The sequence below is a fragment of the Epinephelus moara genome, chromosome 16, assembly GCF_006386435.1.
Source record: "Epinephelus moara isolate mb chromosome 16, YSFRI_EMoa_1.0, whole genome shotgun sequence".
Taxonomy (NCBI): Eukaryota; Metazoa; Chordata; class Actinopteri; order Perciformes; family Serranidae; genus Epinephelus; species Epinephelus moara.
The window spans coordinates 13,094,691-13,122,310 of NC_065521.1; the positions used below are offsets into that span (position 1 = coordinate 13,094,691).

General features: G+C 41.1%; 1 protein-coding gene across 2 annotated transcripts in view; it reads left to right on the plus strand.

Moving 5' to 3' along the window:
- LOC126402434 (vitamin D3 receptor A) overlaps positions 1-27,339 on the plus strand; it is a 105,555-nt gene extending 78,216 nt beyond the window's left edge. For both annotated transcript variants that reach the window (XM_050064417.1, XM_050064418.1), the window contains 6 exons: positions 2,009-2,193; positions 5,099-5,198; positions 7,959-8,136; positions 12,528-12,679; positions 13,359-13,475; positions 17,513-27,339. In XM_050064417.1, coding sequence (XP_049920374.1) covers positions 2,009-2,193; positions 5,099-5,198; positions 7,959-8,136; positions 12,528-12,679; positions 13,359-13,475; positions 17,513-17,766 — 986 coding nt within the window. In that variant the 3' untranslated portion in view covers positions 17,767-27,339. The remainder of the gene's footprint in view (positions 1-2,008; positions 2,194-5,098; positions 5,199-7,958; positions 8,137-12,527; positions 12,680-13,358; positions 13,476-17,512) is intronic.
- Positions 27,340-27,620: the final 281 nt, after the last annotated feature.

Below are 27,620 nucleotides of genomic sequence, written 5' to 3' on the forward strand. Positions count from 1 at the left end.
ATTAACCGGCTGTTTTATCGTGTTTCTGTGCACGACCTGCTCTGTGCTGAATTACTGCGTTGTGCTCCGGCGTCCGGCAAAAATAGAAGTCCTGCGTATCTGTTGCGGAGGGCTCCGGAGTGCCGGAGCTGTGACGGAGCCGGAACGCAGCACAGCCGCAGCCGGTGGAAACACACACATTGACTAGAATTGGATCCTATTGGCTCCGCTGCCGTGCCGGAGCAGAGACGCAACCAACACGCATCCAGTGGAAATAGGCCGTGAGTTTCTTCTTATCTGGAGCGTCCACTCCAGAAACTTTTCTTGTACGCTTCTTAGGATTTTCTACTGTGGCTTCTGCCATACTCTTAGCTGTTGCTCCATCTCTCCCCCCTTCCTACCCCATTTAGCTCTGTCCCCTTGACCTAAAATGCAACACTTCCTGTGCTTTACTGTTGGAAAGTGGCCACAGAGACCAGAAACTACAGCTCTGGTTTACTGTGATATACAGAGAGCTTTCCTTAGTGGCGACAGGTTTAATCAGCAAAGTGTGAACTCGTTTGGCAAGGGCTTGAATGTAACAGATGTTTATACAGTATATAAGTAAAAGTTCCTCAGTCTAGCTTTAAATTATTGAAAAAGATGAAATCACTTTAATTCACAATACTCCTTTATGTCTGGGATTGCAATTTATTTTAAATCCAGTAGAGATAGATGTAAATCTGTTGCGATCTGTAATAAATAATGAGTGTTGTGAATATAAGATTACAAAGTAATGTGATTCTCTCAGACATGTGGAAGTGGCATGCAAACCCAGGAGTTCCCGCAGGATCCTCTCATCTAGTCAAACCTAAAAGAGTCACTATAAACAGTATGTCTAATCCTTTCTGCACCACTGTTCCACTCTGCCTGCAGTCTCTGCTCCTGCAGCATGAATAAGGCAGAAGGCACTTAAACATCCAACACCCGCCGCATCAGCCATATAAAGAGACAGCAGACATGACAGGCCTTTTCTGCGTGCGGAGCTCAGGAGATGTATGGTTCATGTAACCTGGGATGGAAATATTTGGAGCTTACATTACAGCTACTTCACCTAGTTTTGAAAGCTAACTTTGTTTCACTGCTGACAAGTAGCACTTTTTTCTCTTAAAGCCACGAGCCATCCTCAAACTAAGTTTATTCAAAGTTACAAGAACTGCTTTCCTACAAGTGTGGATCATAACTTCATTTTCCCAATTTCCCTTGTTATGCCTCCAGATCGGCGATAGCTGAGGCCAGAGGCATTGTCTTCTCTGGGTTGTCTGTTCCCCCGTACATCCATACATCTGTACAGCCATAACAGTCAGAAACAAAACATGTGACAAAATAACAGTCTGAGACATTACAAGGGGATTTCATGCAAAAATGTTATTGTCATATTTTGATCTTTGGGGAGCATTGTTATTATCCAATGTCATACAAAAATCTGGACACGTTCTCAGATTCATTGTGACCTGAACGATAACACACTTTAAGGGTTATTTCTGTGGTCTAAGACAAAATTGTGATGTCATCCTGTATGAAGTCTGGAGCTCATGTTCACCAATACTGATTGAACTTTCCTTGGCCATAAATATAACATATTATAATTATTCATCTAGGTGGTGTTCCCCTTTAAAGCTCCTCCAGAAACAATTAATACCTTCAGTTCTTTCCTGTGTGCATAGTGTTAAGAGAGTGTGCTGTGTGACACCGAGTGTGTCGACCCACGCATGTGTTTACTCTCACTAGATAACACACACTGAGGAGGTGAGATCAGTTACAACCTGATTATACTTGGAGTTTTAATGGAGTTGCCTGTTGATGAAAAATCTGAGACTTGTTTGCAGCTGTCTGTTTTTGTTCTTTTTAAATGTATTCAAATTCATTTTGCATTTGCATTGGCATGAGTACAATCTATTAATGTAAGGAATTTATGCGTATGTGTGTGCTAGTCAGTTGTTCATTATGAGAGATTTTGATATCTCTTTTATTCCATCCTCTGTTGCAGTCATCCTGACAGACGAGGAGGTCCAGAGGAAGAAGGATATGATATTAAAGAGGAAAGAGGAGGAGGCAGCCCGGGAGGCGATGAGGCCACGTCTGAATGAGGAGCAGGCCCGGATCATCTCCAGTCTGGTGGAAGCTCACCACAAGACCTATGATGCCTCCTATTCCGACTTCTCCCGCTTCAGGGTTAGTTCAGTACGCAGTTTCTCCTCTTACCAAAACCACGTTCAAGTTATCATCTGTGTAGCCAAAATCACTTTGTTGTTCACCATAAATACGGGTGGAGCAGGTCATGATGTCATGCAAAAGATGGGAGGGTTTCCTAACACGCGGCAACAGGCTGTAATAGGACATTTTCCAGTAAAAAACAAATTGATACAGAAGCAAGACAAGTTAGATACAGCACAGTGTACTTGCATTATATGCATTTTCAAGTTAGTGGCCGGCCACAACAGAAACTAAATTCCTTAGAAGTTAAATGCTAAAGAACTGATCAAACAAACAAAATGTAATAATAGAATATGGATACCATCTGCTCTGGTTCACCACAACACTACAGACCTTGGCATTCCCTCCTTTAGTTTGTACCCATGGCTGTAATTGGCTAAAGTAGGCTACAATTATACCCAAAACAGCAGGAAAGGCTGCCACTTCTTCCTGTTGGATTCTCAGCAGGGGGGAGAATATGTAACTGTACTTAACTACTTTATACCAGGGCCAATGAGAATTCTTAATGTTGTTTGGCTGGATTTACATTAGTCATTACCCAGTATAATGGGACACCTTTGATGTTTGTAGTTTTGAATGAATGCACCAGTATTATATTGGAGGGCAAAGACAGCACCAGAGAAGCTAAAAGATCTTGAAGCTAGCCTCATTTGTGTGTTTGGTGTTTCTATGAATCTGGGCATCCAAACCAACAGACTATAGGAAGAGAATTAAAGGGATACTCCACCTACAAAATGATCATTTACACAGTGTATCAATCACTCACCCCATGTTGCATCCATGAGGTTTTACTGGCATGCCTCCACATTGAAAAAAGAATCCAAAAACGAAGAAAATCCATATCAAAACATCTGTTTACAAACTCTCAACAACCCTTGCAGTGTAATCCAAGTCTCATATCCAGTCGTACACTCAGTACTTTCTAAACACATGCATTTAACAATTCCTCATAAACATGCATGGATAAGGTTAAGGATAAGGTGTGCTTTTGAACTTTGCTATGGAATACACAAGTTCAAATGCAGGCGCTTTCCCAGGCATGCTATGCTGGGCTTTATATTTTATTTTGCTTTAAAATTCAGTACTAACATTATGGCTGCATGGTGGTGCAGTGGTTAGCACTGTTGCCTCACAGCAAGAGGGTTCCGGGTTGGATTTCAGCTTCCTCCCACAGTCCAAAGACATGCAGGTTAGTTTAATTGGTGACTCTAAATCGCCTGTGAGTGTGAATAGTTGTCGTTCTCTACATGTCAGCCCTGTACCCCGCTTCTCGCCCAGTGTCAGCTGGGATCGGCTCCAGCCTCCCTGCGACCCATAACAAGATAAGTGGTTACAGATGATGAATAAATAAGTGAATGAATGGTGATAATGTTATATAAATATCACAGGTTCTGGCCAATGGGTCAGTGAGTGACAAAGCAGCGTTCCCAGTAAGTTATGAATACTTAGGCCTACAGAAACATTGCACGCAGTCGCCCATCTTACACCTTCTCTTCCCCTCTCTCTGTCTCTCTCTCTCTCAAACACACACACCTTGGAGAGCACTGCATCGCTCAGTCCTAACTATCTCTGACCTCTGTCTGAGTCTCTAGTCCTGATAATTGTGCTATTGTTATGCTTGAAGTTGGGAGTTGGTGGGTTGGGTCGGTTTGGGAGGTCGATTAACACATGTTTTTGTCCCTTCATTAGCAACAGTGAAGTTGATAGTCTGAAGTGAAAAGGAGATAGACTTGAGGCATAAAAATTCACATTTTTGCAGCCTGTGCAGACAGTAGCACTCTTTGTTTGTCAGGATTTTAAAACTGCTGGTTCGGCCTTTTGAACCCCTTCCTGTTTAGCTAGAGGTTGCCTAGCAACACAAATATTCTGAGGTTCAGGAACTGTATTTTATGTTTCAAACAGAAAGATCAAAATAAATTATGTGAGTGAATTAACAACTGATTTGATTATTATGTCATTTTGTTGGTAAGTGGCTATGGGCATATTATGATAATAAGTATGTAATATATACTTAAGAGTGCAGTCATGTCTAAATTTTGGTTTCTTTGGTCGAGACCATTGTATAAAAAAACTTGTGTTGCATTTTTGTGTACTTCGCTGTTCTCTTTATAATTTATCTTCTCTGATCTTCACATCAGTTAAGATCACACGAGACACACAGTTAGTGACAGCCAGATTTATTAATGTGTGGTGTTAAATAGCTTAACTGTGTGTGGGATTCAACACCGCTCCTTGGATCTCCAGATAGCTTTAAATAATATCGGTAACCACAGTCATATTTACTTAAGACCAGCATGTCAGCCACCGTCGCCTGTGTGTGTTTTCAATTTACTCGACACCCGTAACATGAGTCACCGAAGGCGTGATCCGCCCGACAGCGGCGTCGTATTTTCTTCCCCCACGTCATGAACTTGATACTTTCAGATGACGTTCTCTCTGCGGACCACAACAAGTGGGTCGTCGGAGTAAATGAGATTGAGGATGCAGATTGGATGGAACGTCTGAGAATGTCTCGAAACACATTTTCCCTTTGTCTGTGATTTATTATTGTCAAGTGTGATTCTAGGACACACTGTGCAGACGACCACAAGCACCCACATGTTGAGTTGTGGGTGTCACTTTGAACTCGCGAGTGTAAACCTTATAAGGATACTTTACTACTTACTACTTACTTTGGATATGCACAGTTGTTTTTCTTTAAGATAAAAAAGGAGATGCGCATCTTATAAGAACATGACGATAGCAACAAACTTTAAACTTCAATCTCTGTGTAAATGTAACTTTTAAAACGTTACATTTCGAATGTTTTACGGTGATATATTCTTTGTGATATTACTATTTGTGTTTCTCTGTGTGTTCGCAGCCTCCAGTGCGTGAAGGCCCAGTAACACGCAGTGCCAGCAGAGCCGCCTCCCTTCACTCTTTGTCTGATGCCTCCTCTGACTCATTCAACCACTCACCTGGTGAGATGCACTGAGTCCTCCTTCTCAAGGCCTTGTTCTCTTTCATGCTTCAAGGTTAACTTCACCAAGGACAAAGTCGTGAGGGCCTCTGCAGTTTAGAAAACACGTAGAAGCATAAACCATCTTTCTCTGCTTTTATCCTGAGTTTCAGTGTATTAATGAAAGCCCATTCAACATAGGAGTGTGGGAAATTATTGATTAGATGCGTCATGATTTTCTTTTGAAATATAAGGGGCCCTACTGAATCGATTATCAGACCATGATCTAAAGTGCATGGTGCACCAACTCCACTTTTGCTGGTCAAAAGGCACAAAGTAAGGCGCGAGGGGCAAAGTCGTATTTAGTCCCTTAATTAATCATAGTTGTGTTTTGTGTGTAACATGAATTCAACCAATCAGAGTGTTATCTCCCCTGCCCTTTAAAAGCCAGGTGCAGCTGCTAAATAGCAGGAAAATACTGAGCCATTCTGACTCAAGATGAGGTTTTTGTTGTTCAGTGGTGCAATTTCTTACCCAATATGGATGCTGGCTGTGAAAATGACAACTACAACCCCTATTCTTGATGCAGAAAAGTAAATAATCTGAAATTAAAAATCCAGTTTTGAACATCATTATTGCCTTTGGACAAACCAATTGAACGGTGAAAGGTGAAACATAACAGATGTAGACGTGTGTCGTGTTTAGGTCTGACCAGAATGCTTCAGAGCTTTGAAGCTTTAACTGTTGACAGGGTAATTGACGTCCAAATCAATATATGAATGCTGTTTTTATATATGTAAGTAAAGAAATAGTAATGCAGGACTATTCATCATGAATCATTACAACATTAATTATTATTACTTATTCTCAGACAAAGGCGCGTGAACTCTGTGATAGTTTTGTGTCTCTGACTCGCTGTCATCTAACATCAGTCACTAGCAGTCCAGCCTCACTGAAATGGGCCAATTTAACCAAGGGATGGTATATCCATTTTGTACAATATATCAATATATTTTCAAGCAAGATATGAATTTAGACAATACCGTTAATATCAATATAGGGTCAAGTTGCGCCACATAATGCATACCAGTGTTCATCTCTCCTCTCCAACACTCTCCACACATCTCCGCCCCTCTCACTCACTCACAGTTTCTCCATCAACGTGGAGAGAGGCACAGAGCTGCTCCTCTGTGTAATCTGTCTGTTAATTAGTCTACATTGTGACATCTGTCTATATGTTGCACAAGCTACGATAAATCAGTCTGTGAGATGAATGAAGTTACCGCAGTAGCACACGTACAATACCGTGGGCCTTTTCCTCTGTAACTTTTAGCCCTGTTCAGTCAAGCCATGCTGCGCCAATTTGTGTTTCCGTTATCAGTTTGGACGCCTACTACTCTATAGGAATTCAAATATTAGAGTTAGCAGTACTTTATTAGCGGCTTTTCTTCAATTAAGACAAGTGTAGTAATATTACAGGGCGGTAGAGTACAAGCAGAAACAGCCTCAGTGAGATGTTCATGAAGAGCTGCAGACAACAGGCTCTTACTGCACCTCTGCAAACAGCTCACCTCCAACAGGTAAACTTCTTTTACCTGCCCTGCTGTGGAAAAACACATGCAGCAAAAATAACAGGGGACTTTAGCTGTGGATCAGCTTGCAACTGAACACGTAGCCCTCTTTGTAGAAAACACCGACATATGACTTTTTGTCCACATTGCCCAGCCCTAGTTTGACCACATGCAACAGACTTACAGATACAGTACGCCAGCAAGATGTTGATAAAGTCAAATGTAAAGAATAGTTTCAAAATTTGTGAGGATCATCCACAAAAAGTCTAGTGCCAGTTATTCCAGGGAAACTGGCATATCACAAATCTACGAGCTTAGCACCTGAAAACTGTAAGTTATAGCTTAGCCATCCTGCAAAGTATATGTTTTGTCTAGCTATTGCAGCTAATAGTCATTATATTCTAGGTGCACTGAACTGATTTTTCAAAAAAGTGTGTCCTTGTCTGTCTGAATCAGAATCGAATCATGAGATGCCTAGAGATTCTCAGCCCTCATTCAACATCTACACTTGTACAATCATTTCTGATTTACCCAGCCAGGCTCCTCACTGGAGAAACAAGCACATGTATCTGTATTTGTTACACTCATGGCATAAAATCCATTGTGTTTAATGTTTTATTCATTCTGAAGACTGTTGTGTATTTGTCTATCGATAGTTTGTCCTCTGTGTGTCCTTGTTCCTGCTCATAGGTACTATTCAGTAGTTTGCATTCAGAGATCCATCTTTTTGTGTTAGTTTGCACCAAAATGCCAGGATGGAGAGTGAAGGTGCGATTTTGAAATCAAAAAAATGTTTTTGTTTTTATTTTGAGTCGATCAAGGTCGATTTAACAGCATATTCACAGGTCTTTAAAAGTCTGAAAAGGTCAGCAGCGGAATAGCAGAATAGTAGAAATAAAATAGTTATGTTAAGTTTGAAAGACTTTTTTGTCAGCTTTTTGTTTGTTTGTTTTTTAATTTAGTGTTTAATCAGTAAAATAAATATAAATGGTCAGTATTCAGTGCTCGAGACTGTAATTTCTCCCCTGAGATGTTTAATTTAACGCCACTGTGAGCACACCTGTTGTCTCACCTTATTTAACCTGTCACCGGCTCTTTGCTATTTCTGTGTTCAAAAAGCTTCACTTTAATCGCTTCCTTACTCAGCCCCTCCCCTCTCCTTGTTTTTGTCCTCTGTACTCATCTTGTCTCCTAATCTCTGCCTTAAACAGAGTCTGTGGACACCAAGATGAACTTCAGCAACCTGTTAATGATGTACCAGGACGGCGCGAGCAGTCCAGACTCCAGTGAGGAGGACACAAAGCTCTCCATGCTGCCCCACCTGGCTGACCTGGTCTCCTACAGCATTCAGAAGGTCATAGGCTTTGCCAAGATGATCCCAGGCTTCAGGTACAAACTCAGTGCATTGCAGTGACGGCTGATAGATTTTGAGGTGTCATTACAAGGTAGCATTATAGATTACTGTCCAGCACAGTGTCTCTTTTTTTTTTTTTTTATGGCTCTGCACAGGTGATAGCCATGGCTGTGGCATTATGTTTTTCGGTTGTCTGTCTATCTGTCTGTCCTATTCTTGTGAACGCAATATCTCAAGAAGGCTTTGAGGGAATTTCTTCAAGTTTTGCATAAATGTCCACATGGACTCAAAGATGATATTTATTTATTCACTGCTCATTATTATTATTATTTATTGCTGTTTCTTGTATTTTTGTACTCTTTTTGCATGCCTAGTTTGTTTTACGTTTTTAAATTTTGAAATCTTTAATCCGACTCTTTCCCCTTGACTGCTGTAACACTGGAATTTCTCAATTGTGGGATCAATAAAGGTGTATCTTATCATATCTTATCTTATCTTATCTTATCTTATCTTATCTTATCTTATCTTATCTCTTATCTTATTTTGTCGTCATAGTTCAAGGTCATTTTGACCTCATCTGTCTCATTCTTGTGAATGCGATATGTCAGGAATGCCTCGAGGGAATGTTTTCAAATTTGATATAAACGTCCACTCTGATTCAACGATGAGCTGATTAAATTTTGGTGGTCAAAGGTCAAGGTAACTGTGACCTTGTCTGGCACATTCTCGCAAACGCGATATCTCAGTCGGCACAAACGTCTGCCTGGCCTTAAGGATGAACTGGTTAGAATACGGTGGTCAAAGGTCAAGGTCAATGTGACCTTGCATCCATCTCCTTCTCATGAATGGGATAATTCAAAAAGGCCTTGAGGGAATTTTGTCAAATTTGGCACAAATGTCCAGTTGGATTCAAGAATGATTGATTAGAATTGGGTGGTCAAAGGTCACCCTGACCTCACAAAACATGCTTTTGACCATACATGTCCACATACACATATCCAAAAGGTCAGAAGTCAGCTTCACTGTGACATAAAAATGTTCTGCATAATCACTTTTCTGGCCGTTACTCAACACCATATCTCAGGAACAGAAGGGGAGACACTGGCCTCTAGTTTCGCAGACCGGGTGAGGCAGAGGCGCAGCGCACCTGTGCTTCGCCAGCTGGGTGTGGTCAGGCGGATTTTGCAAGTTTGGCACACCGTGCGTGCTGGTGCAGCTACTCCTCTTTCCCACCTCCATCCCTCCTACCTGCGTGAGTCGGAAAGAGGGAGGAGAGAAGGCGTGGAGTGGGTTTTACACAGCCGATTCACATCACACCAATCAAATGTGCCCCCCTCCTCGCCCTTAAATGCGCTGCGCGAAGGCGTAATGAGAGTTTACTCAAGAGAGCAGCAGCGTCAGACGGCCAAACTTCTCCCAGGAGGAAACTAATGTTTTGGTCCGGGAGGTCCAAGCTCGCAGTGTCCAAATATACGGAAATGTGAGCAGACCTCCACGGGCTGATGATGCAAAGGTAGCCAGGGAGGAGGTCACCACAATTGTAAATCAATGTTGCGTTTCTCTCGTGTGCGCGCGCTCTCTCTTTCTCTCTCGCAGTCTCACTCTGTTTCTTTTCTTTTGACTTTTCTAAGATGACAGATGCTGAATATATACTCCCTATCTGATGCTGTGGCTGTTTGTGGTTGGCTGAGAGGGATGTGAACTCATTAGTTTGCAGCTGTGTTAATCAAATCAGGTTGGGTTTCCATTACGCGTGCCAAACGTGCCAAACGGTGCCAATCCCCTTTGATCTGACATCAGATGTGACGGGACAGTCGATATAGAGATACATTTATGTGCTGATTGCAGATAGTTGCATTGAATAGTGGTTTTTTGGGTATTTATTGCATCGTTAATGTGCCTGATATTCTGGAAACCTGCCTGTGAGGTTTTGGTGACGTGTGCGCACTGTCCGCCGGTCAGCCAAACTTCCGCTTCACCAGCTGCGCTCCGCCTGCGCTGACAGTAGACCTGGTTTCAGCTGGCAAGCTTTTAGCGCACCTTCAGCGAAGCCTTTTGGCACGAAACTGTCACTGCGCCAAGCTGGATCTGTCGACACCTCCCCCTGCTGCGCCGTCACACCCATCTCACCCATCGCACCAGGAAACTAGAGGCCATTGTGTCACATATAAGTTGATGACACTAATCTCAGGTGTCCACCTTGAAATTGATTGTATAGATCTTCTGTGTTGCCGGGGGGAAGATGTGTGTTAAGCATTAATATTTTCACAGACATGGATGTAAACTGTAACTGCAACTTGACAGGTCTGCAAGGCAGTAATTCTATTTTTATCATTATCCTAGGAGTGGACAAGGTCAGCATTTTCATAGTTTGTCACGGGGGCTTTAATAACATTGTGTATAAAACTGGTTTCTGAACACTACTTTTTATAGACCTTGATTCAGAATTTTGATTTGACAACAGCAATGAATCACTCGTCACACAATGTCAAGTCAGCTTTGGTGGTATTTGCATGATTCTCACTGCATCTAAAATGACTCATTTGATCTAATTTGATTTGTATTCTTTTTAAATTTGCAACTAATGTGATAATAGATTCATCATTTCAGTCATTAATCAACCAAAAACACCAAACATTTGATGGTTCCAGCTTCAAAAATATGAGGATTTACTGCTTTTGTTTGTCTTAATAATGATAATAATAATATAGAGATTGTGGCTATTTTTCACTATTTTATTATGAAAGGATTAATCGATTGATTAAGGAAATAACTGTCAGATTAACTAATAAAAAATAAATAAAACCTGCTAGTTAAGCTGACCTGTATCTCTGATTCTCCCAGAAGGGCTCTGGTGCCATAAATCATATTCTGGCCATGTTGAAAATTAAACTTAATTACCCCTGCAGCTCTCTGCTGCTAAACTGAGTTCAGATAATGATCCTTTGACATGTAAAATTCTGCTGAATCCAACCAGTAGCACGTACAGACACGAAGACTAGCAGCCTGAACAAGCTCCCTACCCACACGCAGAGCACATTGATTTGCTGCCCACATGTATGCGGAACATTATTGGGTGAAGTGAAGATGTTATTATCACTTCCAAACAAACAAGCTCTTCCAGGAATACGCTGGAACAGGCTGTAGCTTTATGAATGCATGCTGAGCTGAGAGATAAGTTTATAAATGTATGCACATGAAGAGACCACGTAATAAAAGAATAGAGAAGACCCACATGGGCATGCATAATACATATATGTGTGTGTGTGTGTGTGTGTGTTTGCTTGCATGTTATGAAACAGATATAGAACAATAATTGTTGATATTCAGCCAGCTTTATATTTACATACATTGTTCCTACTGCTTGCCTTGTTGTGGAGCTGAGTCTCAGCTGTGTGTAGTTAGGGGGGATTTCCTTTGGGAATATAAAAGTCAGGGATTTCTCTGTTTACCTCGAAGATACTGCAGAAATATGAAAACCTGGAGCTCTATGCAGCTCTAAGCATTGACTAAAGGTAGTTGCTCAACAAGAAATTCTTCGTTGGGGCCACTGAAACTAAAACCCATAACTGAATTTCAAGAATTCAGTAATGCTGTTAAACTTTATAGGCTAATAAATTAATTACTATGTCAATATGAGAGTAAAGAAATTGTATATTTATATATTGTGGTTTCTTATTTTACAGATAGTCTTACTAATTATCTGATGTACATAAACTAATACTGATTGAGTTAACATTTTGAGTTCCACAAAAAAAAAGGCTGGTTGTTCTTTTCCTTGAAATAATTACAATAACTCTGGTGCAACTTTTGCAATTTGTTGAGAAGAAACAAGAAAAGAAGACAGGACATCCAATTCACTGCAAAGTAATGAGGGGATAAGAGCCTGAAAGAAGATTTGAGCTCATTTTCTGCACATTAGAAGGCTTTTTTTTCAATGATAGTGGTGCTAAGATAGGCACTTTATACACCCGTGAAGTGGATGGATTATCTCGGAAAAGGAGACACAGACTTTAACAAATTTGTGTCCACAAATTTGAGAGAAATAATTCTTCTTTGTGCAACTTTGGCTTGTGACAATAGGAGCAAAAACGATAGTGTTGCATCCAAATTTTTGTTAGGTGTATTTTTTCTGTCCTGCAATGTATTGTCCATTAGTGCTCAATACAGTCATGTGCAATAAGCACAGCACAAAAACTGGAAATGACTATGTAGTTCGTTGTTCCTTTATGACTAGAGTAAAATGAAGATGAGAGGGTTTCTTTTGTCCCTGAAATTGAGAGTAAAGAATAAAGTAAAATAAATTTGGAGCTGAAGTAAAGACAGCACCAAAGACACCCACTCTGCCCCAGCTGGTTCAATCAGATGTGCAAAGACGCTCTAATTTCTACATTTATGCAGTAACATCTGTGACTGTGTGTTCCAGAGAGCTGACAGCAGAGGACCAGATCGCTCTGTTGAAGTCGAGTGCCATTGAGATCATCATGCTGCGTTCAAACCAGTCGTTCAGTCTGGAGGACATGTCCTGGAGCTGCGGGGGACCTGACTTCAAATACTGCATTAATGACGTTACAAAGGGTTGGTTGCATCTCGCTGTCATGGCGCCACAGTGAAGCTAATGAAACCGGATTAGAGGCTCTGTTTCGTGTTTTTTGACTGCAGAATCACAACATAAACACATAAGGAGCATGTTTAGACTGCACACACAGAGACCTTGCTTATTGATTACACATCCTCGCAATGCACACACTCCTCGTCTTCCTCGTGTACCCAATGCTCCGGAAGTTTCCGTTAAGGCTGCAACGTAAGGCATTTAAAATGTGCCTGTGCGCACAAACACACACTCTAAAGGAGAGAAAAGTGTTCATTGTCGGAGCTGATGACACAGCTGTGATTTCTTTCTTTCTTTTTTTTTTTTTTTTTTTTTTCACCTTATATAACAGATCCTTACAAGGATCACCCACACACTGCTTTTCTACGCACACTTGCACATTACTATGAGGTTTTGACTTCAGGTATTTTCATGGAAGCAATAAAGCGGCCACAAACACACACTTAGTTCTTATTCACTCACACACGCAGGGCAGGAAGTGATGCTCTCTGTCCGCAATGTACAAATACACACACAGAGTTAATGATTCTCCTTTGCAGCCCGCTGCTGTATAAAGTGCATTTTCATTCATAAATCAATAGAGAAGCATCATAAGATGTAACTGACTCTGCAGTGCTAACAGTGTGTTTGTGTTGTCCTCCATAGCGGGTCACACTCTGGAGCTGCTGGAGCCGCTGGTGAAGTTCCAGGTTGGTCTGAAGAAACTCAACCTGCACGAGGAGGAACACGTGCTGCTCATGGCCATCTGTCTACTCTCCCCAGGTACTGCTTGTGTTTGTGTGTTAATTTGTGTGTTCACGGCGTAGGTGTATATCCAGCTGAGGCATTTTTTTTAAGAGTGAGAGCGTTGGTAGATTGACTCACCAAGAGTGTTAGTAACTAACGAAGTCAAGCAAAGAAAAGTAGAAAACAGTGTAGCTTGCTGAACAAAATGTACTCAAGAGTTAGATCCAATCCTGTTTCTTAGTTTTACCTCTCGTTTTTGAGTGCCCTTGTCCCTTGGAACAGGAAGTTACAAGGAGTAGTGTTTGAAATCTTCCCATATGAAATGGGACAACCCCTCAGGACCATGGTGTGTCACCAGTAGTTGTAGATGGCTTTTACTGAGCAGACGTGACAATGGCAATAATGGTTTTATCACAATTACATTTGCCATTTATCTGATGGAGATACAAAAGCATGGGCACTCGCGATACGTTCACAACTGAAGTTTCACACTATCAGTCAATCAATCAAACAAGTCATTTAGTAAGAAGGACACTGCTTCATTACCAGGACACTAGCAGTGCTCTGTAAGCTAATGTTAGCAACCCTTGCTCCTACCCTGTCAGTCTGCACTGATAATAGAGGAGTGGATACAAGTGGACTGGACTTTGGTTAAATTTCAGGCGTCATATGCCATCAAACGGTGGGGGGTGCACAAATCAGCAATTAGCTAGCTAGCTAGCTAGTAGACATCGGAATACTACTATCAATTTTTTTGTTCTGCTTGTTATAAAGGAAAAGGCCCATAGACTGGTGTCTTGTATACAAACATTATTGGGTTCACACACTTCCAAGGGGCAAAACCGCTTGTAGAGATTGTAGTCAACCATTGTAATCAGTACTTTTAGCATTGTTTGTAAATTCTTGTTGGCTGAATTGAGTGTCTTATCAGAGTTAGGTTTGTTGTCTTTAATTTGCATATTAATACATCATTATAGAAATTGTTAGCGAACAATAGTTGACAGTTAGTAGCCCATAGGTATCGGGTCTCTGATTAAAGTTGGGTAGGTTGTTCAAATAAATGTTCAGCTAAAAGTAGCTTGCTGAAACACAAAAACTTGTACGGCTGATATGTCCTATGAAATACACTCATGCATGCCAAAGAGGGAGTTTGTTTTCACGCAGTCCAACAAGTCTGCCACCGGTGAAGAACTTTGAAAAAAACTTTTTTGATGCAAAGAAGCAATTTGACAAGCGGCTCCAACTGTTCCACAGTCTCATATGTTGACGTAATAAATGTCATGTGAGGGCATGCTGCTTGTAAACAGGAGTGCTATTTTCATTTTCATCAGCCATGTAAACTACTTAGTAGGAATAATGTATTGTTTGGAAGAACGGGCAAATACCAGAAAATTTTGTGCATGTAAACATACTAAATATCAGGAGCATATTTGTAACGTTAGTGTCACTAAGCTTACTAAGTCAAAGTAAAAATGTTAATGACTTTATGACCTGCCACATTTGACAGAATTGTAAACTGTACAAGATGTGAGACAGTTGTGACAACTAGCTAAGAAGGTCTGGGATAGTGTGGAAATGGCTGGCACCAGTAACACTGGAAGCCAAGGTACTTACTGTTATTAGGAGCATGGGAACCCCAGTCTGCCTTTTTAATAACCTGGATCCATATTCTCCTTCTGTTCTCCACAAAGGGATGTGATCCCCTTGGAATATTAAACATTTTCCATCCATCTTTTCTGCTGTTGGTGCAGTTTACTACACAACAACTCTCTGCCATCTCTGCTTTGGAGCTTGGCTCTGCTAGATGCGCCATAAAGAGTGCCGCTTTCTGCCCCCAAGTTGCACATGCAACTCTGTGGCGATGTTGTCTATCATCTATAATACATTAAAATGACATTAGACTAAAGATAATACAATGGTTATCATGATTTAAATCTTCATTTTCTAAAGGAAATACATTTGTGGGTTTCTTTAGTTGCTCATACAGGCATCTTGTCAGTGATTTCTCAACACTTGGTTCGAAGTGTACCTCTGAAAAACCTCCTTTCTGAGGACTGTGTAGCTCTAAAACTTTACCCTTTCCCTCTATCCCAACACTTTACCCTACCCCTCTATCCCAGCAAGAATCAGGGCACCCTACCCCCTGACAAGAACATGCAAAACAGAGGGGTAAGAACAAGTGGTGCAGGCAAGGGGTGTATAGGGATTGAGTCTTAGTGTGTTTTTGATGCTGACAGTAACATATGAAAAATCATTAAGTATGAGGTTACCACACAGTCAGAAATGAATGTTTGTGAGCTTTTATTGAGGAGTTGAGAACAGTTAATGAACATAATCACTGGATGAGGTCATCAAGCAGCAAGGCCACTTCAAGAATAGATGACGCATTCTCGTTCACCATCTAAAACATTTCCAAGGCTCTCTGTCTCCACTGTTTACCAAAGACCTTTAATAAATGCCATATCCAAATTTCTGTTCATGACCTTTCAAAATCAAAGAAATATAGGTGAGTAATCTTAAGATATATTCATAACACAAGAGAAAGAAAAACAATGACACTCAAAACATTTATAAATATGTGGATTTGCTCATAAAAAATTAGATTGTAACTCAATTTTTTTATAGTAAGACTCAGAACATCCCATTAAAAAAAAGTTTGTTTTGTTTTTGTTTGTTTTTTATATCCCTTGACAGGCCAGCTATTAGGACCCTCATCCACACCCACACCCCCTTCAGCACCGCCACCTCTACTGCCCATCTTCCCTTTGCTCTAATACCAACATGAAAAATGTTAACTACTTAAGTGACCAGCTTCATCGCACATGAATACAGTTGGGTCACTGAATCCACATGTTTTATTAGTTATACCCAATTTATACAATTCCAGGACTGCTAGAGACCGCAGCATGCATAAATATTCAGATACCACAATTTGAAAAATGGCAATGCAGCTTTCACCCTTGCCATGATTTAGCTTAACTTTGAAGTGTTGGTTAGCCCCAAGATGGCCTGACATAGTCAATACAAGAGATGTCGATGAGTTAGTCGGTAAACCACCGAAAATATTTTTGAGCGGTTCAGCATGTAGGTTTATTTTGCTACTGTTGAGTTAGTAGTTGAACTAGCACTATGCTGTACCACAACAGATCTAATACTACACTGAAAAGCTAGCAACAGTCACGCTGTTATGCATACCACCAGGGTCAGGTGGGAGCTAGCTAGCATTGCTGCTCATTGTACGATTAGTGTCAATAACATTGTCCCGAACCATGGTGGTGTTGCTGCGGAAACCCCTTTAACACCATTAACTATGTCATCACTGTTAGCTCTATAAGCACCTAGCAGCATCAGCACAGCTAGTGGCCTGTCATACCTGGTGCATCTTCACATTTTATTTTGGCCTGAGATTTGGTCATCGCCACTCTGCTCCTTTCATTTACTTGTTCACTGTGTACCATGACTTTTCTTTTATGAGCCCTGATTTTTGGTGAGGCACTTTGACGTTGCTAGTCAGGCTGCAGTATGCGTTTACATCTTTACATGAGCAGCACATGTCCGTTCTGCACTTCTGACCCTGAGGTATCAGATGATAAGTTGAATTGTATTTTAACAATAACAATGATTGACCCTTGAGTTAGGGTCATATGTACCCTTTGATGCCACCCTAATGGCGGGCCTCTCGGTGGCACTCTGCCCCTTCCATTCATAAGATGACACTTTTGTCTGTTCTAGAAACTGTTCTTGAGCATGTACCACTCACGTATATCTACTGATGACATTTATGAGTAATCTACATTAGCTTTAAGATAACTTATCATTTATACTCTTTGTATGTACATTTGGTAATAAGTGTAACAATATAGACCATGATGAACATTCCACTGCACAAACTGTTCTGACTGATGTTCTCTTCCTGTCCATCCATCTCCCCACCTGAACCTTACTCTCCTCTATCCCCTGTGCCCCTCCTTCTCTCTGCTCACCTCTTTCCTACCTCCTCTGTTTGTGACCTCCCCTCATTATGGGCATACTCATACTCCCTATACTGCACCCTCTCCGTTCCCCAACGGCAGATCGCCCCGGTGTCCAAGACCACGGGCGCATTGAGCAGCTGCAGGACCACCTGTCGGATGCGCTGCAGGCCTACATCCGGGTCAACCACCCAGGCGGACGCCTCCTCTACGCCAAGATGATCCAGAAGCTTGCCGACCTGCGCAGCCTGAACGAGGAGCACTCCAAGCAGTACCGCTCACTCTCCTTCCAGCCCGAGCACAGCCTGCAGCTCACCCCGCTGGTGCTGGAAGTGTTTGGCAGCGAGGTGTCATAGCAGTGGTGTTAGTTTTCTTAACGAAAACTATGACTACATGTGTTCGTCAGCGACCTTTTTTTCCATGACTAAGACGAGACGATGACGAGACGGCACCCACGTAATTAAACACTAACTCTGACTATATCAACATGCAACATTGTTGACGAAAAAGACAAGACTAAAATGTAGTTTTAAAAACTTTACTAAAACCTCTTTTTATTTTTGTTGACAAAAAATAGAAGATGAAATATTATAGTGTTTTGTTTTGTTTTCAATGCAGCAGTCCCGTTCCTTGTGCTGCACATGCCATATCAGGATTACACCAGCAGCACACAGTGAGCACTGTCAGGAGGACCTGGAATAACTTACTTACTTAAGTTAAAGCTAACAGTGGAAACAACAGGACTTGGGAGAAAGAAACAAAGTGAAAATTGGGTCTATTTTTGTAACAGTGAGGCTGAGAAATACGAATCCATTGCTTTATCAGAAGGAAGCAATGTGGCCATAAAATAGCTGGTAAGAATACCACAAACATGACGAGACACATTCAGGCTCAGAACACGTTCCATGTTTGGATGATACCATCAGACAACTAAACCAGACACATTCTGCAAAGCTACATTCTTAATCACCAACCTGTGTTATCATCAGTTAATAAGATAAAATCTTATGGGAAATAAGTTTTACAACAAAAGAAAAAATATTGGTTTTTGAAATGTTCAATTTAATCTGACTAAAAAAGACTAAAATGTCAACAGTTTCCACTGATTTAAAGCTTTACTTAAGTAGTTACCGTTTTCTATGATAAGACTAAAACGCCCAGACTGTTGGATGAGGTTGACTGAATATGATACAAACTGACAAGGACATTTGACACAGGACTAAGACTAAGACTACATAAAAAAGTAACGCTACATAGCAGATGAGGAGGCACGCTCGCATACACATACACACTTATCACACACCAGAGGATGATTAACCAACCCTTACCGCCTTTTCCCCAAGAGAACCCCAGCTCTTACAGTATATGCCTGGACATGAAGGGAAAAGATGGATAATCAGAAAGGTAGACAGTAACCTTCACCTCTTTATCATCTGCCCATCCTCCTCCTCCTCCTCCTCCTACTGACCTCAAGCTGCCTGGACCTCTGGACCTTTTGGATTTAAGACACCTGAATATGCTGTGGATTTCCACAGCACGTGGATAACCAGATTTTACTTTAACCTCTGCTTTTGCAAACACAGTGCCGCATTAAATGTCATTATACCAGGCAGAAATCCTGACTCACTGACATCTGGAACAGACGGACATGCTGATCCTCTCCAAATCCATAAACTCCCCCCAAAAAAGACAAAAAAAACCCCAGAAAAAAACATTGCCTTTTTCTCATCATCACCTTTCCCTGGACATCACTGCCAGATTCCTGCCATTTTTTTTTACAGCAGAGACATCTCGCTGGATGTGACTGTCACATCCCCTTTACCATCATCCTCATACCATTGTTCCATGTTCACACCATCGCAGGGGCAGACAGGAGTGGATACACAGATCTATTAACCATGCTGGCACGTGTTAGGTACAGATAAACTGCTAGCAATGTTACTACACTCGTGTTAGCTACAAGCTATCGCTGTTTACAGTTAATTAACAGCAAAGACATCCAAATATATTAAACAGCAACATGGCCAGCAAGCTTACAATAATATAATGTAAAAACTTGTTTTACTGGTTTAAAAAACTTGGTTGAGACGGGCTGCTCGGCCCTGTGTATCTGTGTATGTGCAAAGAGAGGTACAGATGGTCAGACAGGAAGTTAAAGTAGGAATGTGTCAGTATGGGAATGGTGAGAAGAAAGGTGAGATTAGGAGGAATGAGCAAAGGAGGTTGGATAGATGGAGGGATTTGCTACGGTTGGAATTCCCTGTTCACAAGACAAAAGGGAACTTCACAAAACAAGAATGTATGTATAATGCTATATAAATATAAATGATACATATAAGCTGATATATATGAATATATATATATATATATCTATATATATATATATATATGTATATTTAAGAGAGCGAAACATGGTTGTTTCCATGGAAGCAAAGAGTTGTATAATGTAGAGGATCTGAAGGCCCCTCCTCAGTTGTGTGTGTGTGTTTGTGTGTGTGTGTGTGTGTTGTCTTTCAAAAGACACATGTACACACACTCGAGAAAGCGTCGAGGAGTGCGTGAGGAGTCCTTCTATTTTTGTGATGTGTGTACAGTACATGAGAATATTGATGGACCACAAGGGGGTGTGTGTACAGGCTCTGACCGAGGGTTCAGTGCAGGGAAGCACTTCTCTGTTGGATTTTGTCGTTTTTTGGACCTGTGAAGTTTGTAGACTGACATACGCAAACACAACGTCATGTTTCGTGGATAGTGATTATCCAAAAAAAATAAATATTTGTTCGGCTGGTTAGATTGCTGCTAAGACAGTTTAGAGCTAGATAGTTGGACAGAAACCAACTACCGGCTGTTGCCTCAGGGAAAAAGTTTGTCTGATGATATTGTGTACTTGGTGTTTCTGGTGTGTGTGGCGTAAGCTTACAATCATAAGACAGAGATTGTTTTTGAAGCTCTAGGCATCACTGTGATTTCTAAACATACTAAATAACAGCATAAGTAAGCTAAAAGCGAAACTTTTTAAAATAATAATGACTACAAGATTGTCATTCCTAAAAAAAAAATCTCTTAAATGGTCTGCATGATCATACAATCCATTAGAGATCATTGTTAAAGCCAACCTTCTCATTAAATAGCTACATTATAAAGGACAGAGTCGTCTGCGTTAAAATATTGAGTGATTAATGTCAGCCTTAAGTTTATTTTTTTCAGGGCAAAGTGAATATTCTACAGAAGGTAGCAATGTACAGTAGTTAAATGATGTATAGCCTGTAGTGTTATTGGAATGAGATCCGTCAGATGCTTTGAAACAGCTGGGCAGAGTTATAAAACATGAGAAAGAACTTTTTTTATATTAACTATAAAATCAAGCCTCATACCTCTTTTTTCACATTTATATCATTTCAACACCAGCCACATAAGCGAGGTTTAGGATGTTACTTTTCAACATCACTACATATCATATCACGTTTCAGTCGACACGGTGCATGCTCACCCCTCATGCAGGCCTGGATCACCCCCTTGTGGACAAACTTTGTAAATACCACTTGCTAAGTCTGTACATAGTTAGAGATTAATGTAGGCAAAATACTAAGAGAATTCAATTGTCGATGGCAAGATGCTCTGGAGATACAGCACTATATGCAATTAGGAGATGGACTCTTATGTTGTATTCAATTAGAATCGGCAGAGGTGGCAATCCTGGTCAAGCTGCTGAGTTGTTTCAGGGTGCGCTGAAGAAATCTGTCAGGTTGGGTTGGGCTTTTTGAAACTTTTGGCAGCCATCATTTCGTGAGTTCAAATTCAATCTCACAACAACAAAATACTGATTTTAGGTGTTTGGCATACAAGAGCAGGTTTCACAGATCAACACATCTGATGGAACATCAGGAAACCTGGACAATATAGTCTCTAATCAATGGCTACCTTAGTCCAACCCATGTTTCGGGTGATGCTCTTACTAGTGCAATGACTCGGAAATCTGACCTGCAAAGGCTTCATGTGACTGAACATTCCCAGTGGTGGTTGTGTTGATCATTCCAACTGGCTGAGTCTCATGCATGATACAAACATCAGTGTGAGCATCCTCTCCGGCAGCCCTTTAAATGCACCCGACACCTCAGTATGTTGCCACCAGGAATTGTCCTCTCTGTCCATTCCAAGCTTATGGATGTACATCTTTTCTCTTTCTCTCTCTTTCTAAAATCTATCGATAAGCTTTTGACAATTATACAGTATATCCATGATATTTTCATTTTGGTGAAAATCTGTTTTTATTTTTTTCTCTATTTTCTTTTGTTCTTTTCAAGATTGTCAATTTTAATATGTGTCAGAGTTTGCTGTCTCGCTAGCGCTTGGCTTGCTGCGCTGGGACGTCGTTTTAATGAAGCAGAGATGAGCCCGGTGGACTCCTGGAGACTTTCAAGTGCAAATGAACGAGCTCCACATGTCTTGTTCCCTTGATTTCAGCTGAGTGTTCATGGATTAGCCCTTTATAACTAAAGATGTGGCTTCACTTTCTTGTTTGGACAGGATTGGGACACTGGCACTCGTTCTAATTCCTTTTTTCTAATGGAATAAGAAAAGACTTGTCAGTGCAGCCGTGTTACACCTGGAGCTGTACACAGTGGAGCAAAAGTATTTCAGTGTCAATGAAAAGGCAGTACCAAGCTCTGTAAAGGAAAAAAAAGATACATCTGCTTTTCCAGAAGCAGGATGTCAAACACAATCAAGTGATCATAAACTAACACTGCCTCAACTCAACTGACTTACACAGGATTTAGCCAACAGCAAACTGTTGCAGCAGCAGCATGGGCGTGCCTCTTCATCCACCACCCAACCATCTAACCGCCTCTTCTTCTGCAATAGCCAATTACAGCAGGATTACTCTTCATAGCTTTAACTCAGCAGCCAGTCAGGCTCTGCTTTCAGAAAACTGTGGTGCACCAAGGGCTGATGGGAGTCTGAGATTTAGCGGGACGGCTGCTGTGGAATCGGACGTGTCACTTTACTGTGAAAAAGACAATGCAGGAATTGGCTCCTTCGTCCTGTCTGACCCAGGAAAGAAACCTTTGGATTGGACCTCCAGAAGACTGTGTAGAATCTGTATAGAAGATTTTAGGAGATAAAAGTATTTTTAAAATAAGAGTTGCCACAGGCAAGGTGTAGTGACGTGCTCTACAGGAAGGGTGTGCAGTGACTGATGAGATGTCGCCTCCTAAACCCAAAGTGTGACATTACCTTTCTCACTATGTCTCACATCGCAGCTCTTGGAATTTTAGATTTTTAAAAAAATCATTGTTTGTTAAAGTAATTGTTGAAATACATAAAAAAGTGGACTTTTTTTACATTCAACATCAACATCATCTACATCATCTGTCTCAAAAGGAATGCAGGGCGGGGTGACGGGGGGAGGGTGTGTTCAGTTTCTAGGGTTCAGAGAGTGAAGCATCAGTTATTTCGACGTGATTTTGGATAATGGAATTAAGTTAAGCCTGCAAGACAGATCTGGCCTACATTTTTTTCGCTAATGGCTGAGTATTGTAGCTGATGGGAGAGGCCATTAGTGCTCAAATGAACCCAAACGAGGCCACACTCTCCCCTCTCGACCCCCCTCCCCTCAAACCCAGGTCAGCAGCTCCACCTCAGTAGCCTTACTTACAGAAACCTCACTCAGCTGGAAACATGTAACAGATACCTCAATGTTTTACAGGATGACTTTTCACAATAGCCTTTAAGGGAACCAAACATAAACTCATACTACACACACACACACACACACACTCTCTCACACACACACACACACACACACACACACAAAGAAACACACAATCACGCCACAACTCTCTCCTCAGCAACCTTTGCAGTGTTTTTACGTCAAACGTATAGTTAAACTAGTTGCCAGTTGTACAAAGAAGGTTGTCCAGTAGAGTCCCCCTTGCCAGTAGACCAGTCAGTATATGAGTGGATCCCAATGTTTCTAAATGTTAACTGTCACTTTTTTTCTGCTTTACTCACTCGATCCTCATCTCTGCCTCATTCTGTGTTTCCTGTTGTCTCTGTCTCTACAAACAGATGGCGTGCCGCTAAGCTTTGGCGCTGCGTTTAACCAAACATACTACCTCTCCCTTGCGCACACAAATATATATATATATATATATATATATTTATACATATAAACTCATATATATATATATATATATATATATGTATATATATATTTGGCGCAGCATGATTGTGTTTATGATAAAGCATCCGTTTTTATTTTTAACACTAATTTAGAAGTTATTTTATTTGTGTGTATATGTACAGGAAATCCCTTTTTATCTCTTTTCAAATGCTGGATGATTTTTACCTCAGATCTCAATGTAAGCCTACAAAAATTAAAGGTGCAGTACGTAACTCTGGAGAAAGATAGTTGACAGTTGAGTCTCATTCTCAGGTCGTCAAATACAGATACTTTGGTTTGTCGGTTATGTCTAACCACTAACCAAGGTTGTTGGTATTTGATGACCTAGAAATTGGGGGCTTTCACACTGGGGACCCAGGCCTGGATCCTGGTATACTTGGCCCCAAAGTCCAGTTCGGTTGATTGGTGTGAGTACTGTGTACTGTGCCCAGGATTGGTACACTGATCCAGGCCGGAATCCGCTTGAAAAGATGGTTTTGAGCATTCCAGTATGGTACTCATCAGGTATGAACACCAACTGCACCAAAACACAGAGGTGGACTGCTATTCAATGCAACTACAAGTTTTTAACTGGTTATAAAATGGTCTCAACACAACACTGATGCCTATATATCAGACAGCAGCGCAGCCTGCCAATGACACACTCAGATCCAGCTTTGCTGCCGCCTTCAACCTACAGTCGGAGCTTCGGCTCCGGCAGCAGTGTCCGTCTCTGGAACAACAAAAATGTCAAGTACATGATGATGCAAGTGTCCTTGTGTACGGGACAACATTACTAATGGGGAAGCTTAGCAGTGGGGGAGTGGAGAAAAGGGGAAATCATACTCTGGCACGGTACAAATCAGTCATACCAAAGAGCACCCTGAGAGTCAATAATCATCTTTCTCCTTAATTGCATACTGAACTTTTAAAGTCAGTAAATGGAAGGCCTCTTTAGCATCACTTCGCCACTGAAGTGTGTAAATGCATGTTCAAGTCTTTGTATGGAAGTAAGGCTACGTTCACATAGCGGCTGCAAGTGCCCGAGTTTTTTTTTTTTCTTCTTTTACAAGTGACACAGATCTGATGTTTTCTAATTATTTTGGGCAGCAAAAAAAAACATCTATCACTGTTTTTGTACGGATTAAATATACAAGATATTACGTGTTTATTAGTCAGCTTTAGAGGCACTGGTAGGCTCGCGCAGAGCCAGGCTAGCTGTTTTTCCCTGATCTTTAGGCTAAGCTAAGCTAACTGCATCCTGGCTGTAGCGTGGTATTGCTTTTCTCAGCTAACTGGGCAGGAAAACAAATAGCATATATCCATAACTGTCAAACTAATCTGAATCATAGCAAACCTTGAAAAGAAAATTATGTTTTTATTATTGGAAAATAGAAGCAGTTTAATCAAAAGTTACTCACCTAGCTTGAGTTTATCAAGTAGGCTAAATTAGATAAACCATGATCCACAAATTTTAGATATGATACAGCAAATTGGAATTGTGACTTCTATGTGAATGCAGCATAAAACCCCAGAGGCGATGTGCTGATGTGCTTCTGCTCATCAGCAGACACTTAGAGGCAAACAGTGCACAGGGAGTATTTGGACTTAGGCGGCTAGTCCTGCTAGAGGCCGAGCCTCCTTGATTTTAGCAGTGCTCTCAAAACACTTTAATACTACCAAACTAACAGGTGTTGTTAGATGCCACCTAATTTGGCCAGAGGACTCGTTTGTCTAATGGGACTCCACAGAGCTGCCAGTTGTACTTTTTATAGGGTTAAAAGTGTCGGACTGACCGTCACGCTTGTGCAAAACACTTTCAGCTTTATGCAACGGTTCAGAGACAAGTGATGGAGGTCTCAGAGTTGATTGATACGACTCATTTTAGGGGAGTGGTGGTTGGTCTTTGATAACCGTTCTGTCCTAACATCTAAAATGTAAAACTTAGTGGCTGTGGCCGGGACTCGACACCCAACGCAGTGGTGTCTCTTCAGTCTGTTTTGCTTTGGTATTGCAGGTTTCCTGTGTGTCTGTCTCTACTGTAGCTTTCCTTAAACGTTTGATAAGGGTTTGTAACATTGGGATCCCATATTAGATATTCCAGATACAAACAGCTGTTTCTTTTCCTTCTTTTTTTTCCTACTCAGCAACCAGCCAAGTCTCACACACTCACTGCAGCCCAACACTCTGCCTTCTTCTAACTCCCTCCAACTCTGGTTCTGAGTCCTGCGTTTATTTGCTGCATTCACTCAGCTTTCAGGAAACCAGGCCTTCAAGATATATGCTGTGAACGTCACACCACGCCTTTAGCGATCACTCTTTGTACTATATCGACTGATGAATCACGTTTCAACTCACGGCATGTGGAAGTTAGTGCTCTTCTAAGTTTCATTTCTTACCATCCGGGGCTGTTGATTGAAAACTTGGGGCAGAAACGGAACTTGAGTTGATTCAGTTCGTGGAAGTGTATGATATTTAGTCATGGGATTCTTTTATTGCATCAACGTGTTATCTGTTTCCCGAACTTTTGGGAAAAGGATAAGGTTATAATGGATTTTGAGTTTCACTTAGAAAAAGTAGCAAACTGCCCTTTGAAACAGATATTAGGAGGCTTATGTGTTGATTCAGTGTTTACACTTAAACTAACTGGACCCCGGAACAATAAATGCAACTCAAAAGACTGAATATTGAACCGTTTCTCAAGTAGATCTCAGTTTGGAGCGGCCTCAGTAAAGGTCTGCTGCTCGTACTGAAATATCGTCGCCTGTTTGAACCTGAGGAGAGCAGGTTAGATAGAAAATCGGCTTTTCTACTGTCATAACAGACGGATGGTTGTCATTCAAGACTGATTGTCATCTGTTGCTCTGATTGCATTTCTCCGCTACCTCTTTAAAGATGCGCTTGCTCATACACACATGCACTTAAACAACTGCACTCACAGGCTAACACACACTCATACTGACTGAAAAACACACTGAACACAGTACACACACTCAAATAGACACACACACACACATACACGACGCACACTTGTGTGTACTTCTTTCTCCCTCACCAGCAGTTTTTGCCAATGATGCACTTGTGTTTTTTTAAATGCTCTGCAAAATGTGTGATGTCTAAAAATGATTTGTTGTCATCATCTTTCTTCTTCTTCTTCTTCTTCTTCTTCTTCATTTTTTAAAAAAAAACTCTAATCTCTATAGTAAGTCCTGGGCTAGCCGGGTTGTTAGAAATAAATCGAGCATTAATTCATCCAGTACATACAGAGAGTTTCATGTCTTTTTAAAAAACATAAATGCACATATTGCTCAGCTCAGTTGTACCTTGGTGTGCCTAGAACCCACAGCCTTATTTTGGGACAATATCAGGGGTTTCAAACCAGAATACAGGACGACCTGTCCTTGTATCGCTGACAGTTTTGTTTAGTTTCAGTAGCTGATTTTTCCCTCTCTTCATATCCACACATTTGTTAGTTTCTTCGATTGTTGTATCAGTTTTATGAGTCAACAGAAGCTTGCTCGTGGGAGGTGCACGTCCTGACTCGGGTGTCCTGCGTCAGTGTTTTTCTGCTGGTTGTTTCATTCAGTACTTTATAATTTATTCCCCTTGGCTGATTTTTCAGCGACAGTCGGTTCTTATGAAACCTGCCCGGCTGTTGAAAATGATTTAGATGTCAAGTAAAAACCTGATGCAAAAGCTCCTTGATTTTATTTAATTTGACTTAATTGAAGCTTCTTTTTTTTTTCTTTTTCTTTTTCTTTTTTTTCAAAGAAAGTCCAGCAGACTGTGACCTCCCATAGCATGAACTATTCTCATCATTAGGAGAACAAAGGAAAAGTCTAAAAATGTAGTTGTTCTCAGCCGAGTCCCAAGATAAGTACCTTTACCTTCACACATGCACACCGCCATGCAGTAAAACTCACCAGACCTCAGTGCTTCTAGCAGGAACTTGTCTTTTCAACATATGCCGTTGCCATGGCGTTGCTGTTGATGGCACCATCAATAGCCCTATATATAAAAGAAATAGTGTTATACATACAGTACCTT